Source organism: Pempheris klunzingeri, chromosome 11, assembly GCF_042242105.1.
Source record: "Pempheris klunzingeri isolate RE-2024b chromosome 11, fPemKlu1.hap1, whole genome shotgun sequence".
Taxonomy (NCBI): domain Eukaryota; kingdom Metazoa; phylum Chordata; class Actinopteri; order Acropomatiformes; family Pempheridae; genus Pempheris; species Pempheris klunzingeri.
The window spans coordinates 15,036,740-15,054,553 of record NC_092022.1 but is presented as its reverse complement, the minus strand read 5'-3'; the positions used below and the strand labels follow the sequence as shown (position 1 = coordinate 15,054,553).

At 41.3% G+C, this 17,814-nt stretch overlaps 1 protein-coding gene across 1 annotated transcript in view; it reads right to left on the bottom strand.

Moving 5' to 3' along the window:
• samd10b (sterile alpha motif domain containing 10b) overlaps positions 1-17,814 on the bottom strand; it is a 46,191-nt gene that overhangs the window by 9,943 nt on the left and 18,434 nt on the right. The window contains exons 2-3 of the mRNA XM_070838947.1: positions 15,519-15,703; positions 6,017-6,185 (exon numbers count right to left, since the gene is read on the bottom strand). Coding sequence (XP_070695048.1) covers positions 6,017-6,185; positions 15,519-15,703 — 354 coding nt within the window. The remainder of the gene's footprint in view (positions 1-6,016; positions 6,186-15,518; positions 15,704-17,814) is intronic.

Genomic DNA, 17,814 nt, shown 5'->3' with positions numbered 1-17,814 from the left:
TAGCTATGTACTGCTGTGCATACAGTATAGTTGTGTGTGCCCTCTGGAGGCAATCTGAAAGAGGATTTCAGCTTGAAAAACACACTAGATGATCAGAAATTTCAGCATTGAATTCAATCTCTTGGAGTGATATTGAACTAAATGTTACATTCTGATTACCATGACAGCACTGGTTTGTATTTTGACCACTTTACTCTGTCTACAGGCATACATCATTAAGGAAACGTCTTTGTTCAAAAAACTGTAAGAGTTAGTGATTGATACTTTGTAGGCAGCAGACTGACTACTGAACAGTGTATCACAAAGCAGCAATAATTATGATTTTTTTTTTTTTCACTTCCCAACTCTGACACATGATATGTGGCTTTCACTAGAGCTCGGCAAGCCAAATGAGGACAGAACTGCCAGTCAGTCCTTGCCTCACAACCAGATGGGCTGGAACAATACAGACAATAGTTACCTCTACAGTGTGCAAGTCTCCACTCCCTGGGAGACAAAACCATGACAAACCCGTTAGCTTTCATAATGCATTAATGCACATATGTATGTGTGTGTGTGTGTGTGTGTGTACGTGTGGTTTAAAGGCAGATTATTTACTTTCCCTCAGAGTCCAGGTGCTCTCTGTTTCTAGCACGGAGCGGAACGACCAATTTTGTGCATGCACAACTATCTTGGGGATATAACAACAATAATCCTCCATTTATTTTGTGCACAGTTTCACTTTCAGCAGTTCTTTTTACACACACACACTCATCAACCTCTTCACTCCATCTCCCCTACAGCTCTCTCGTGTGTGCTTGCCATCAGCAGTGCCAGTACGTCCTAGGAAAACCGCTGCCCTTGGTTTGTGCGTGCATGTGCCTGCGTGTGTGTGTGTGTACAAATGAGACAAAGCAGATGAATGGAGCTCAAATCAATTCCCTTCAGACAGACTTAATGCAGCTCCTAATAATTGCCTGCAGATAGGGAAAGTAGTGCTGTCACAGGGAGAAAAGAGACACAAAAACAAAAGCTGTTTCAATAGAGATCGCTTCTCTCAATTTGGCTTCAAAATAAATTGCTTATTAACAATGTCTGTGGGTAAATGGGAAGCAGTTCTGCCTTGGCTAGGACAATAATGACACTTAAAACTGTCTGAAAAACAATGCAAGAGGGAGGAAGGTAAAGACTTCCTCATAGAAGAACAACCTTTAGATTAAACCTTTGATAGTCAACCAATTCGGCCCATGCTGTCCCAGCAGGCCTTTACTGTATTACATTTCTTTCAGCTTGTGTGTACAGCGTGCAGCGCTGTAACCACATGCACCATTTGTCAACTATTCACTTTATTTCACTTTCAGTATATAAATTCTATATATTGTATCTTCTTTCTATATATCCATCCTGTCTGTTTCATCTGCAATTCACACCTGGTATAAAATAGTGACCTACATCAGGATATGTTACCTTGATAAGGAAAATAAAATATTACTGCATGCTGTAAATATGTGAATCAGAAGCTGCAATGCAATCCAGTCAGCAAAATCACATCTGGAGGTGGTCTAGCTTGCTTTTTGATCAGACCTCAGTCTGTATATATAGCTCGCAGTCATGAGAAAGTGTCTGTACATGAGCTACGGACAGCAGGGGGCAGTTTATTGAATGTCTGACAGCCGAAGTCTTCAAACCTGCTGACCTACAGCACGTTTGCAATTTCTTATCACAGTGCAGACAGAACGTAGATAACAAAAAACACCTGGTGAAAATGAAAGGGGGCGTTAGGTGTCATTATTCTGAGAACTCATCTAGTTACAGATCACATTATTGATACTGGATGAACATATGGTCTCTGTCACTAAATCGCATAGACACCATGCCAACATTTTCATTGCCAGGCATAAAACTACAGTTTGCCAATATAAAGTGTAATCTGGACTCATTACTTATACTCTGCTGCAAAAGAAGCAGTTCTCCAACAAAGTCTACAGGAGTGGTGTGATGCTTTACTTAAAGTGACACTATGTAATTTTTGAATGAAGAAATGGGACATTCATTCTTTTGCAATTGAAAAACTGCACTCATAAGCATTAAACACACATTTGCTCAATTCAATATACTCAAGGGTTTGCTGTGAGAGGTGTAGTAGTACATGTAGCTTATGGTGGCTCATGTTAGCAAACTTTAGATATGCAGTAGCTGTCATGTAATGGTATTAGTGGAGCATTATCGTGTTATTTCACTGATGTAATGAATCTTCTTGTTCTATGGTACACCATGTGACGACCCCTTCCCTTCTCTGCAAATCTGTCCTGATTACCTGTCTTTTCAGATACCTGGTGAGCCATGCGGGAGATCATCACTGTTAACTGGGAACACCTGGACCTGGTGTCCCCAGTTTATAAAGTGGTGGCTGCCACAAACAGTCTCCCTCTCTCCTTCCCTGCAGGCACCAATTTGGTTATGTTGCTGCTGTAGTTCCTCTTCAGTTCTGTTTTTTTTTTACATGCACACACATACCATCTTCACTCTCATGCACACCCTTCACTACCGATTCTACTGACCTCCAGGCTCCATGTGTTTTGGTATGTATTTAATGAATCTCAGTTTGTTTAATATATTACGTTGATAAACATTTGAAAACCACATATTAGCATTCACCATTATTCTGCAATTGCCACTTATGGCCACAGTGACTACTGTCACATAGAATCACTTTTAGTAAAAGTAATTATACTACAATGTGAAGCTACACTTTTACAATGTTACAACATTCTGCAAAAGTATTTATGCTGAATAGCACCTTTCAGGTACAAACTACTACACCTACGCTACACCTTCAGCTTGTGTTTTGAAAAGTAATTGTGGTTTATCATATTTACTACAGCATTTAGTATAAAGTTGCAAAAACTGGAACATTGGAATTAGCTTTTATTACACACACACACACACACACACACACACATATATACACATATACATACATACAGTGGGGCAAAAAAATATTTAGTCAGCCACCAATTGTGCAAGTTCTCCCACTTAAGAAGATGAGAGAGGCCTGTAATTTTCATCATAGGTACACTTCAACTATGAGAGACAAAATGAGATTTTCTATGGGGTTGAGATCTGGAGACTGGCTAGGCCACTCCAGGACCTTGAAATGCTTCTTACGAAGCCACTTCTTCGTTGTCCGGGTGGTGTGTTTGGGATCATTGTCATGCTGAAAGACCCAGCCATGTTTCATCTTCAATGCCCTTGCTGATGGAAGGAGGTTTTCACTCAAAATCTCACGATACATGGCCCCATTCATTCTTTCCTTTACACGGATCAGTCGTCCTGGTCCCTTTGCAGAAAAACAGCCCCAAAGCATGATGTTTCCACCCCCATGCTTCACAGTAGGTATGATGTTCTTTGGATGCAACTCAGCATTCTTTCCCCTCCAAACACGACAAGTTGAGTTTTTACCAAAAAGTTCTATTTTGGTTTCATCTGACCATATGACATTCTCCCAATCCTCTTCTGGATCATCCAAATGCTCTCTAGCAAACTTCAGATGGGCCTGGACATGTACTGGCTTAAGCAGGGGGACACGTCTGGCACTGCAGGATTTGAGTTCCTGGCGGCGTAGTGTGTTACTGATGGTAGCCTTTGTTACTTTGGTCCCAGCTCTCTGCAGGTCATTCACTAGTTCCCCCTGTGTGGTTCTGGGATTTTTGCTCACCGTTCTTGTGATCATTTTGACCCCACGGAGTGAGATCTTGCATGGAGCCCCAGATCGAGGGAGATTATCAGTGGTTTTGTATGTCTTCCATTTTCTAATAATTGCTCCCACAGTTGATTTCTTCACACCAAGCTGCTTACCTATTGCAGATTCAGTCTTCCCAGCCTGGTGCAGGTCTACAATTTTGTTTCTGGTGTCCTTTGACAGCTCTTTGGTCTTGGCCATAGTGGAGTTTGGAGTGTGACTGTTTGAGGTTGTGGACAGGTGTCTTTTATACTGATAACAAGTTCAAACAAGTGCCATTAATACAGGTAACGAGTGGAGGACAGAGGAGCCTCTTAAAGAAAAAGTTACAGGTCTGTGAGAGCCAGAAATCTTGCTTGTTTGTAGGTGACCAAATACTTATTTTACAGAGGAATTTACCAATTAATTCATTAAAAATCCTACAATGTGATTTCCTGGATTCTTTCCCCCCCATTCTGTCTCTCATAGTTGAAGTGTACCTATGATGAAAATTACAGGCCTCTCTCATCTTTTTAAGTGGGAGAACTTGCACAATTGGTGGCTGACTAAATACTTTTTTGCCCCACTGTATGTGTGTATATACACATACATATATATATACACATATATATACACACACACACACACACATACATATATATACATATACATATATACATACATATATATATATATATACATATATATACACACACACACACACATACATACACACACACACACACACACACACATATATATATATATATATATATATATATATATATATATATATATATATATATATATAATCTCAGTGCAGACACAATCTGACTTTCTGCTTTTAACCAGTACCCTTCCGAATTATCAACATCTTGTCTACTACTACTACTACTACTGACAATATTAGGAATAAAAACAGACGGAACAATAAAAAACAGTCATGATAAAATGAATAAAAACTCCATAAAAGATGATAGCCTGAGTCTTTGTACACAAATGAAATGTAAAAGCGAGAGACACTGAAGAAGCTGCACTGATCTCCTCAGGCAGCCTTTTCCGGTGTAATGGTGCCCTTACTGAGAGACTGAGAGAGACACAATTACTTTTGGGTCGCTAAACTAAGATCATACAGATAGAGAATCCATTTCTCGTCTGTTGCTGAGATCCAACATCCTCCAGTGTATGAAAAAAGGCAGACAATTTATACGCAGAACATTTATTGATGTGATTCTTTGATACTGACCATATGCGTCAACAACAAAAAGGCATATTCACCCAACATTTGCACAAGAAAAGCAGGAGCTAATAACCCAGGCAAAATGGAATCCAGCTGGACCACAGCAAGTGAATACATAAAGATAATTGGATCTAAGCCCGTCTCTCTCTCCCTCTCTCTGTTTGAGAATACATAAATAAAAATGATCAGATCAGAGCTGCTGTACATATGATGGTGGCAGCATTGTTAACCCATGAAGCCAGTGTGTATGTATGTGTCTGTATGCGTGTGTGTGTGAGTGTGCTTGCAAATGTAAGTGAGTGGTGGCTGACCCTACGGCACAGAACAGCAATCTGTTCTCTGAGAGACACCAAAAAAGAAACTGCTCTACCTTCTGGTCTGTCAAAGCAGGGAATGTGTGCAAATAAATCTGTATTTATGCGTGTTTGTATGAGTGTCTGTGTACACATTTGTATGCACCTGCTCACACGTGTCTATTAGTATTGTGGTTTGTGTGTATATGTATTATATGCATTTGTGTGGGTTTGCAAATGAATAAATCTGTGTACGTGTGTGTGTGTATGTGTGGGTGGGGGCATTGTTTGAAAGAGAAACACGGTAACCTACAATTCTTTCTGCAACTTTCGCTTTCTTCTCCAAAAATAGGCTGCACTTGTGTCGTTACCTCACATGAATGGCTTTTAAATCTCCTTTGGAGAGATTTGGGTGTAAACCTGTTTCCAGTTGAAAAAGCTAAGCTGTGGAACCACAGACCTAAAAATAAAACTTGTGTGACATTTGGTAAGCCTTTTATGGCATTGGTTCGCAATGTCTGAGACTATAGAAGCACCACTGCTGTGCTTATCAAAGGGAGCAGAGGTCAGTGTACAAGGTCTGAGGATATCACATCAGCCATGAGACCATTTCTGACTCCTTTTTTTTTTTTTATCAATTGTGATGTATTAAGCTGCAAAGATGAAAATGAACTGTAATTACAACAAAAGATCAGAAATCAGAATCAGGCACATATGGTTTCAGTAAGAAGTGATGCTACAGCATCCCTGGGTGCATGCACACGCGTATGCTGTGTACAGTACCTGTGATGGCGTGATGGGAGAAGGCCTCTACATAGGTCAGGTAGTTGTGAGGACAGTGTTTCTTAAGCCACTTGCAAACATCTTGCTGGGTCCACAGCACCACAGGTTTGGACAGACTGGACAGAGTAGGACTGGTGTGATACACAGTGAAGGCTTCGCCCGGACGCAGCTGAAACACACAAGAAGCAGAAAACTTTATATTAACCGATGCACTTTAGCATGGGCACTGTATTAGACAGAGCCAGTGAGCGTGTGTATATCTGTGTATTTGTTTTAATTTCCTGAGGTACTGCTGTATAAAGAGCGAGCTGAAACATTGCTTTTTTTATAGCTTTTTTTTTTTCAGATAATCATCTAGTAATTGCTTACTTGTACGTGTATGCCACATACTGAATTTTCTCATTAATGTGAAATTACCTGCAATGATGTGCTCTAATGCTGTAGTTTGCATATTTTTCTATGTGTGATTCACTAGACTACCAGAAGGGATTCTGTTGCACAGTGCAAATTAAGTAATGTGATGGAAAGCTGCTTCTTAAGGGTCTTCACAGGATCGTGTAGCCTGCAGTGTTATTGCTCATTTATCACAGATATAAGTGAAAAATGTACACGTTACCTTTAACCACTTAAAATTTTGAAAAGGTTATAGTCTGCCCTTTATGAAACAAATTAAATGCACGTAAAGTATAACCCAGATTAACACCAGATTTAAAAGCTTGTAGGTAGAGAAAGAAAAAACAGATGCTGTTCTTTTGATTAACAGAAGCACCCAGTTTTTCACCTTTCACGCCTAATTTAGAGGGACAAATGTAAAGCTGCTACTTCCCACTGCATCACCATATTTTCTCCCACATGACATTATTTCTACTCTGTACAGTGGTGACACTTCACCCATCTGTCAGCAACATACCTTGATACGGTAATTACATTCCATATATTATTTCTACCAGCATGGGTTGTGTAGTATTGTGGCGGACATGGTCTTTTTCCTCGAGGTAATTTTTCGTGACAGCAGTACTTTCATTAGGCAGTCAACACCGTATTAGGGTCATCTATATCTTTCAACTATGTGAGTACACATCTTTATTCCTCTCATACTTAAATTCTCTCTCCCTTCTTCTATACACACTTACTTCTGACCCCAAACGCTGTCAGACAGCAGGCTTCCCTTTGTGTGTCACTGCCATGTGCGGGGAATTAATATGGACATTAATAAAGTCACAGCCAGTTCAAATGGGCAGAAAACACAACCACTCCTTGTCCCCTCAGCTCTCTCTCTCTCTCTCTCTCTTGTGGGACGTACTCTCATATCTAATCCATTCATTCATGCCCCGACTGAGCCAACTCTACAACAAAGGCTTTGGCTGATTTTCAACAGAAAAACACAGAACTGCTGCCAAACGTTCCACTCCATAACTGACTGCATTTAATGGGATTATGTATGCTGAAATGTCATACACACAAATGCAACTTGCACACACTCTTTTAGCTTAATATCCAATGTTCTCCCTGCCGCTTTTTTGTTAATGGCACAAAAACAAGTTCCCTGAACACCTTCACATCTCAATATGTGACAGACAGGTTTATAACCATTTACATTTTTGCCTGCTGCTGAAATGAGATCTCTTCCTGTCAATTTATGCACCAATCAGCCCTATCAAGTTCTGGCTCGTCCACCAGATATAAGTGTGTTCTGATTTGTAGGCCTTAATTGAAAACAACTCAATTTCTACGCTCCAGTGTGTTTGCTCATTACCCAATTACACCCATACTTCCAACCTGACTCAATGGAGCGCTGAAGCCATTTTAATAACCCAAATTTACTGCTCGTCCCCCAACATTAATTGTGACCGATTTGGGAGAGGTGTGGAAATGCTCTCTCTTGTGGATGACGGAGTGCCGACGAGAGGATAAAAACTCTCCCTCATCTTTGGATGGCTGTAACGTCAGCCTGCAGTGAAGCTGCAGTCCTGCTGATTTAGTCCCAATCATCTCCACAATCATCACACTGGCATAGTTGAGTAAATATTGGATTGTGTGAGTGCTGCAAATGCACTGACAATCATTAAGTATGGTACATTTCACATGACAAATAAATCTTTGTCTACATCAAGCCAAAAGCAGCAGGACCTGCTGTTTGCACTCTCCACACAGAACAGGAAAGCCTATGACCTGGAAGTCTTCAAGGAAAACATGAGGGATTTGATTTTTCAAGGGGATGATTTTGTTTATTTTGGTGCTGAGTTTACACTATTTTGAAGTTAAAATGGCCTGCAAGTGAACAAGGGGCCATCTCACTTATTGTTTGTATATCTTCTTGAAGGAATAAGCTCTTTAAGGAAGTATGTTTACTTGCTTTCTGACAGACTGGTGCCACTCTTGTCTGTATACTAAATATTACACTACAGCTGGCAGCCGCATAGTTTAGCTTAACATGAAGACAGGAAATGGGGACATAGCTAGTCTGACCAATTTTGGACAAAGCCAGGAAATTCACATGTCAACAGGAGATTGTACACAGTAAGCATCTTGATGTTCACCCAGAGCTGATGCTTGTCAGTACCTCAGGATACTCTACTGTCTTTTTCCCCAACACTAAGATGCCTCAACTCTGCAGAAAAACATAATAGGCACTACTAGTATGACTACGTTCATTGTCTATATGCTACGTCAATTAACACGTGCTGCCTTCGTGATGTTGCCGATGTAAACATGCTCAACACTGTGTATATGCTACCAAAATGACCCAACAATCTGTAATAACTAATTTAATCGTGGTGAAACTAAATGGCATTGCATCATCACAAAAAAAATTAAAATAAAGTCCTTTAAATCCACTGAGGTATCATTCAGTATCCATAATAACAAATCTTCACATTTATGTTGTAGTGATTGATTATTGTATATATGTTTTATGACATACATTTGTTGAAATGTATTCAACTGCGCAGTATATGTCCTCAAAAACTGATAAAAGTAAATAGACAACAAAGAAAGATGACAGACAGATAAAGAGAGTGAACACAGACAAAGAATGACAAACATAAAGAGAAGATGGGGAAAGAGAATGGGAACTCTTTTACTGAGTAATGGCCTTCATCATCAACAATCGAGACAGAAGGGAAATGGAATGATAGCTCCCCATCATCTCCCCTTCTCTCGCTCTTCTTGCACCGTTCTTTGGCCATCCATCAGAGTGTATCTCCTCTGGCCAGTTCTCTGTCGTCCCCGTTCACCCTTTACTGCCTCCCCCACTCCTCTCGAGACCTACTTCTGTCCGGCGGAAGGAGCTCCCTCATTCATTACATAGAGGGGGGGAGGAGGGGGAGATGGAGCTGAGCGGGAGAGGAGGCATAGGCAAAGTGGAGGCTGTATGTGGAGCGGAAGTCTAATGAGAGGTGGAGGGCAGTGAGGGGGGAGAGAAGGAGGGGGAAGGTAATAGATATGCAGTGATATGTTACAGTCAGCACTAAAATGTAAGGGGCGGTAAACCAACTATATTTAACTGTTCACTGCTTTAATAACCTGTATTCATCAACAAAATATTCCTTCTGATACATGTCCATGTTCAATTATGCTGCAAAACACTTAATAGTAAAGCATTTTGGGAAACATTCATTTTCTTGCTGAGAGTTCGATAAGAAGTTTGATTTCACTCTCATGTCTGTACGGTATATATGACGCCACTGCTGGGAGATGATTAGCTTAGCTCAGCATAAGGACTGGAAATAGTTAGCCTGCCTCTAACAGAAGGCAGCAGTCGCTCTAAAGTTCTCTGATTAACATGTTACAGTATCTTATTTGTTAAATCGAATTCAAGGAAACAGCGACATGCAACAACCAACGAGGACTGCAGCCCCATGAACCACAACTTATCATTTTTACACTTTAGTTTTTGCACAGATTAAACAAACAACTTATAACTTGATTAATGAGCTTTAACAATGCCGGTAAAAGGAATATTTTGTACCTTGAAGCCACACACTTACACAACTCCCATACTGACCAAAATGTTGGAAAGTAAAGTTCTATCTCTGTCTTATTCCCTGTCTTCCTCAAACCCTTTTTCCCTTCCTCGCCCACATACTCTGACTTTCTTCTCTGCACTTCTCTATTGATCATTCTGTTTGTATCCTCGAACAGCTTATTTGTCCTTCCCTGCTTACTTTGTTCTATCATGTCTCTTATCCCCCCTTCTACTTGCTCCTCATAAATTTTATCCTCTGCCTGCCTGACACTCCCCCCCCCCCGTTCTCCCCTCTCGTTTCCTTCTTTCGATCTTTCTTCTGCCTCGACTTCTGTGCACTGTGTTACTTTTTGTCCATTTAAGTGCCTGTGTTTCTCAGTGTGTGTGTGTGTGTGTGTGTGTGTGTTTGCGAGTGTGTATACACGCCGTGCCTCTCAGTGTATCTGAATTTGGGATTAGCCGAAAGTCAGGGGAGCGTGGGGAATCCTTAAAATGTACTCTTTGTGACCGGTAACACCTCTCTTCCGATGCCTGCCTCTGTCTCTGTTCATCCACACCCTGCCTGAGACTGATCAATGATGCTACGCCAATTAGCAGTAAAAATCTGTGCGTGTGTGTGTGCGCGCGTGTGTGTGTGTGTGGGGGGTATTTTAGTGAATGAATCTATGTTTTATAATCTGCACATCATGCACTGTAGGTCACACTTGCCTTTCCCTCTCTGCTCTGCATCTTTTCTTGCTGCCACTTTATTTCTCCACAGGATACTAAACACCTCCTCTATCTTCTATGTGTGCTCTGCAGTCTGACCTGCCAACTCTCTCCTCCTATATTCCCCATCTACTGTACTGCTCTATCCTTTGCTCTGCTGTCATTATAGAATCGGATCTTCAATCTGTCTCTCTTATCCCAAAGACCCTGACAGATCCTGACACATGATCTTTCATATCTCCTTCGCACCTCTTTCCCCCACTTCTCATTTCATCTTATCCTCCATTCCTCTCCTCTCACCAACGCTGAATCCTCCCCTTTGTCCCTGGCAGTTTCTGTTGCATCATTTAGCACCTTTGTGTCTCCCACTGCTCAGTCTAGTCCTGTGCATATGTGTGTTTCAGTGTGTCATTCTGACAATGTTTATGTGCGAGCTTTTCTAAGTGTCTGCTTGATTGTTCCTGTGGAACAGAGCGTGTACGGGTGTGTGAACTGTCAGCCGCCATTACCTTCGTGCAACTCTGCCTTTGGCCGTCCTCGGGACTCAGAGTTTGTAAATGTCTTGCACTCATGCGAATATGAGCGAGCTCTCAGTGGGAGGACAAAGGACCAGATGGGATTTTCACAAAGCTCTCTATTTAGCATGAGTCAAACATGTGTCTCGGACAGAGCCACACATCACTGAGTGGCAGGACAAGGACAATACAAGCTAAAGCATTTCTGCCTGACTGCCCAGCAGCTCTCTTATTTTTCTCTGTGTCTCTCTGCTGTGTCTTTCGAACCTCTCTTCTCCACTGCATCATCACTACCAGTGCAGCTATCAGCCACCATGGCAGTGCCTCCAAAAAGAAAAAAAAAGTCCTCCCACCTAAACAACAATATATGCAATTAATGCTTTCAAAAATTACCCTTTTTAGCATTTTCTGATCTGGGGACCCTATCGGCTGGATGACAACAAGCAAGAAAGCATTCATGTTAGGGTTGTTTGATCTGCCATTTGCATGGTTAAGGTTTAGTTTAGGCAAATAAAAATGTAAAAGTACAGGTGGACAGGGTAACAGAAACTAAAAAGAAACCAGTGCTGCATGTTGCAAGGACATCTGATGCAAACCATGGCCTCTGGTGTCAAAGTCAAGCCCAACCACCATCTTAGAGAGGATCGTTATTTGCTTAACAAGAGGTCGCTTATCAGAAAAAACATCATGTAGGATTTTGAACAGAGCACCCATGCTGTTGTGTTTCTAGAGAGGACGGTCTCATTGGTTCTATTGAAGTCAGTGACAGCTGCTTCACTGTCCCCACACTGGCCAATTTTGAAATCAATAAAACGAAAATATCTCCCTACCGATTTGGCATAAAGTGACAAATATGAAAAGCAATCTATTTGAGTGATGGTGCTCCTGGCTATATGAAGCTATAGGTAGGCACAGCAGTGCTTTGATCTAATGCTAATGCTCATGTCAGTGGTAACATGCTGATGCTAAGGAGGAGTACCATTACACTATCCTTGTTTATTGTGTTAGCATGCTAACATTACTCCTAACTAGCACTAAACACGAAGGACAGTGGAGGGTGAATGCCATTAGTCCTGCAGGTTTGGTGAAACCAAAGTAGCCTACTGGACAAACGGGACTTTTGATCTGATGATGGTGCTCGATAAAAAGTCAGGGGATCATCAAAGTGATCGGAACATACTGACACTATGTAGACCACAGTAGTGCACATTAGGTGGAGTTTGACATCAGTTTAACAGCGTCGTTCAGTTAGCATTACCAAAGCAGACAAGCAAGACAATCACAACAACAGTAACTACTGGTGGATTTCATATACTTGGTGGCTAAAATAATGAGCTTGACTGGAGATAATCACCTTAAAAATCCAAGCTATTCGATTTCTTGTAGGAGTGGTCAACGTTAGAAGGCTTTGTGTTGTATGTGTTTTCTCTGTCAGTTTACTGCTTTGTGTTGGTGTCAGCCGAAAAAGGTCAGCCACTGTGTTCTGTAATGAGGAGGGAAAAATAATCACAGACTGGTCTTTCTCGTTTGCCCGCCCAGCATGGCAAATTAGTGAATAAGGCCCTTATTTCCTATAATAGGCTTGGTTCTGATATAGAGAAAGAAGGCACAGTGGCTGCTGTTACTTCCTAAATTGTGTCTCTGCTATTCCACCTATTCCCCAATCTCATCTAAAGGGTCACCCACAAGCTGTGTGTCAGACAACAAAATGAGCCACCCACAAACCCCTCCCTTCAGCCCATCTGGCTACCCAAACAACAGCCAATTCAAGGATGGCACAGAGGGTATGCCAACTACACAATGAGTCATTATTTGGAAAAATCCTATTAGCAGATAGGTCTGCATACAGGTCCACCTGCAGCAATGTAACAGCACAAATGAGAATATAACCTCTATTTTAAGAAATCATTTAGGCTGTCATTGAGTCAGTGGTTGCCGGTGGGTGATGACATCATTTCACCTGTTTACACGACAAATTAACTTGTTTTAAATGTCATTTTCTACACGTTCTAGTCCAGCAATCAGCCTTATTCTGTCTTGTTTCAAGACACTGAATTTCATTCCCAGAAAGTTACAGAAAAACCACTGTACAGGGAATAAATATAATTGTTTATTGTTGGTATTCTTATTTTTCTCATTTCAAATGAAACAAGGTAGATGAAAAAGATAAATGCTGAATATTACATTTTGAATGATGAATAGATATATATATGCTTGTCTTGTCTGACTGTCTGGTCTGCAACAACGTGTGTCTGTGTGTGTGTGTGCATGCACAGAAGTTTGCATATGAGTGCATAATGTGCTTTATTAGCTTTGTTAAACAGATAAAGAAGATTCCCTGGGTCCCACCTTATACTGACGCTGAGCTGTATTTCACTTAACTGGCTCCCTCATTACAGCTGATGTGTGCATAACCAGCGTAATGGAGAATAATCTAATCATCACTCCTGAGAGGACTGGACACACAAAAACCAATCCACACAACTCACACACGCACACACACGCAAATACATGCCCATAAATACAGATTCACAGACTTGAAATTATAGAAGCACAAATGGACATTGAAAATATTTTGTGAATGCACAGACACACGCACACACGCACACTTCAGAGAGCTGGACGGCTCTCCCAGTTGTTGAATAATGCATAAAGAGGCTTGTTGCCACAAGGAAATGATAAGCCTTACTTCTCATGGTATAGAGGAGGTTTAATTATCCAGTCTCTGTGTAATCACATGGAAACAGCTTCCCACTCGTCTTTTATTAAGCCTTTTATAGCTTTTATAGCTGAGGGGGCACACTTTTATGAATTATTGAACAATCTTGCAGTGCATATGTACATCTCACAACCTCACAGCAAACTTTCTTAAAGGCACTGGGGAGACTAAACAAATGACCTCCGCTGGGCTATCTGCTCTCTTTCATGTGAGGGAGGAATAGGAGCCAGGAAGGAGGCTGTTGTGTCATATGCTGTTTTAGGTCAAACACAAGCAGAATGTCTTAAAATAGATCTTTTTCCTCGTTGTTTTGCCCTTCTCTGGTGCTGCACAGATGGGATTCCATTTTGCATTAGAGCAATGTGTGGAAGTAAATGGTGCTCTGGCTGCTGTGCTTACATTATAGTGCTGAGACACTGAGCCTCCAAGCAGACATTCCTCACCAACCAATAGCCACTGTTTATACCAGTCAGTAATATTAAATTGAAGCCGTTGTTGAGCTTTCAGGGAAGACACTGGAATAAATTAGATTTTTAGACATACAGTATTGACTGCACATTTATGTCTATTTTCTAAGCAGTGTGTGGTGCATTGTACAAGTACAGTTACATCACATGGAGTGAAGTCACAGGTCTTGTACCACTCCTCCCTTACATAAGCAGGTGGTATCTTCCACAAGCTCAGGAGAGACCAGCCAACGTTATGTACAAGGTAAAACAATTAGACTTCTTGTTAGCACTGAAATTTGACAGCTAGAGATGCAGCACTGAAGCGGATGCACTAATGTTCTCTCTTGTCTCTCTGATAACACATTATCTGCCACAGTGTAGTGCTACATATGGATTTTCCCAGCCCTAGTCTGGACAGCTCCATTCATATAGTTAGAGATGCTGCTTTGAAAATACACACATAGCTTTTATGAGCTACCAGTTGATTTACACTGGACAATATTAAATTACAGCAAAGCTCCCCTCAAGGGAAATAATGTTTTCTTAACTCAGCTTCTTAAAGAAAAGTTCAAACTACTTCATCAAAATATTTCCCTTACCACCATGATGAGACATAATTCAAAATTGCACAAGTAAACTGTGATACTAATCATAACTTCTGTTAAAAAAACCCCACATAACCCCCATAACTTAAGTTCTGCTACCAAATTATGCCCTGACATGACAGAAATAAACCACTAAAAACACAAGCCAAAAGTGGAACTGGCTGTACTGACCCCAAGCTACTGCAAAGTATGATTGGAGAAGAAAGTCTCCCTTTTTAGATTGTAGCAAATATAAGGCATGTTGTCTTCTCCTATGCTGCTGTGATTCCCAGTGACTGGAATTCATTCCACTTAGGAATCCAAAATCACTGACAGATTGTGTATAAAGCATTTCACAGCGAGTGAAAACGAGTAAGGCTTAGGCCTCAATAGCTTTCTTTCTCTTTCCGTGTTTGTTATGGTCGCACCTACCCAATTCTGAGCTGTCCCTTGTTGCCTGAATGACTTATTTTAGCAAAACCGCATTTGAAAGTCATTCACATGCAGTGGCAACACTCATGCACACTGCCTCTGGTCTGTTTGTGTGGACGTCTTTATACCTGGATGCCCTCTGTGCCGGGCTGCTGCAGTAGTTTGACAGTGCGTGTGTGTGCTGTCTTCTGGCCACGGCCGTCGTGCCAGGTCAGGTTGCTGCCTCCGGCGCGACGCGGCAGCTGGTAGCTCAGCTCCTCAGCAGACACCGTGTGCTCCAGGGAGGCACGGCAAAAACTGAAGCTGGACGCCGCTGAGATGAGGGAAAGGAAGAAGAAGAGGAGAGAAAAAGGGAGAGAGACAAGCGGAGGGAGAGAAACAGATACTGATAAGCACTCACTTTATATTGTCTTTGTTTGAGGGGTTTGCATACATGTTGTCTATGAACTGAGCAACAGGAACACTAAAAAAAAAAACTAAAATAAATAATTGATAATCCTCTAAGAGCTTAACAGGCTGCATTCACTCCAGATTACATGCTTTGTGTACCGACTCTCATACAGCTACAAACAGATGGCTGTTTTGGTGATGGCGGTGGGCAGCAGTGCTCCACTGTGATCTCCAATTATGCTGAGTGCATATTCACAGAGGCAGCGCATGATTTTTGGAATTGTGTCTCTCTTGCTAGATTAGTCCTTGATTATTTAAATCCATCATCATGAATATTTGATTTTTTTCTTCCTTCATTCTGTCTATCCTTTCCCATTTTCTTCCATGGACTGTGTGTCCACTGTACGAAGCAGACAAGTTGTCAGATAAAGGTCAGAGGACAGCTATGTCCTCTGAGCCACAGGGCATCTTCTGCAGTTCACATCAAGTTGAACAGGCTACTGTATGACGCTTAGTTATCTGTGGTAGTGGGTTTATTTTGAATTTGAGAAACGCAGCCATTGCTTCCCTTATTGCACCTCAGCACTGATTTATTAGTTGTGTTTATGATAAAAGAGGATGTGACAGCTCATGAGCTGGGCCCAACAGAAAGGAGACAGCAAAGGGGAACAGTAAAGGTCAAGGGAATGCATGATAGTAACAGATAAAGAGAAGTTTAAGTAGACTGGTAGTCAGGTTTCTGCAGCAACTCGGTTTTTATAACGTCACATAAGCAAGGAACCCATTACTTAGCAGTATAGGGATGAAAGAAAATATCATTACTTATAGTAGTAACACATCGCTGTAGTCAAAATAATTAAATCTAAAGTACAACAAAAACTGAACCTACAATAATTAAGTTGCATTCAAAGAGTCCCTCTGAGCCATTCTAGTCCAGAAACTCCCAAGAAACACTATTAAGATACTTGGAATAAAAATATGCTAGAAGAGAAAGCATTACTGTTACCAGCTGCAAGTAAAAGCAGGCTTGCAGTGCATGTAAGCATTCTCCAATTTCCTCTGTTAACTGGATTTCTCCCAAAAATCTGCGGTTTTGTGTGTGTCTGTAAACAGTTAGAGACAAAATCACTGACGATGGAGCTAAAATTAGAGCAAGGCATATTAAATGTTGCATTCGTTAAAAGCCTCTTCACAAAAGAACAATGTCTTTGAGACAAGCCTCATTTAATCTCCTACGATTGACTTCTTAATTTCTTTTCCTCTGTCCTCCTTAGGGACCAGATTTAAAAAAAAAAGAGAGATTGGAGCCATTTGAACAAGTATGAAAGGTAATATAAGGTCTTTTACAACGTGTTCATCCTTTTGTCTCTGTGATTCTTTAGGTGTTTATCTGCACTGGAGCATGCCCCATCTTTCCATACCTCTTACTTACTTATTTAAGGGGAGGTGAACAGGCATGAAGATATAACTATTGCATATGTTATATCAAAACAAAAAAACAGAGGTAAAAACTGCAACTGTTTCCACCAACGAGGGCCTTCCTATTCATTTCACACTTGCACAACATGCCACTGAGACCAGCTTGTGGTAACCACCTGGTTGCCGTTGAGAGTAATGAGGTGGGCAACTTTTCTCAACATAGAAGTCTGTTCAAGTGTGCAGCGCTGAATACAGAGTTCACACAGCCATGATGGAGGAATGAAAAAGAGAGTAGAGATGAAAAACAAGAAAGGCCTGTCAGGAATCACTGATGTGTAACCTTTTCTGCCTCACCTCGTATACCGCTTCCTTTCTCTGCACTCTGCGCTTTGCCAATTTCTATATGCTGTTACTTTTTTTATCTTCTTATGCAGCATTATCGTCTTGTTGCTCTGCTTCTCTCTCCCTCTCTCTCTCTTTGCGTCTCTCTGTGTGTGCTTCTCTGACTCTTTCTGGTTGTCAGGTCTTTGGGGTCGTCGGGACAAACCGAGCCCGGCCGTGATGTAATTACTGCCAGTCAGACTGAGGGGGAGGAGACAGGAGGAAGGAACGTGG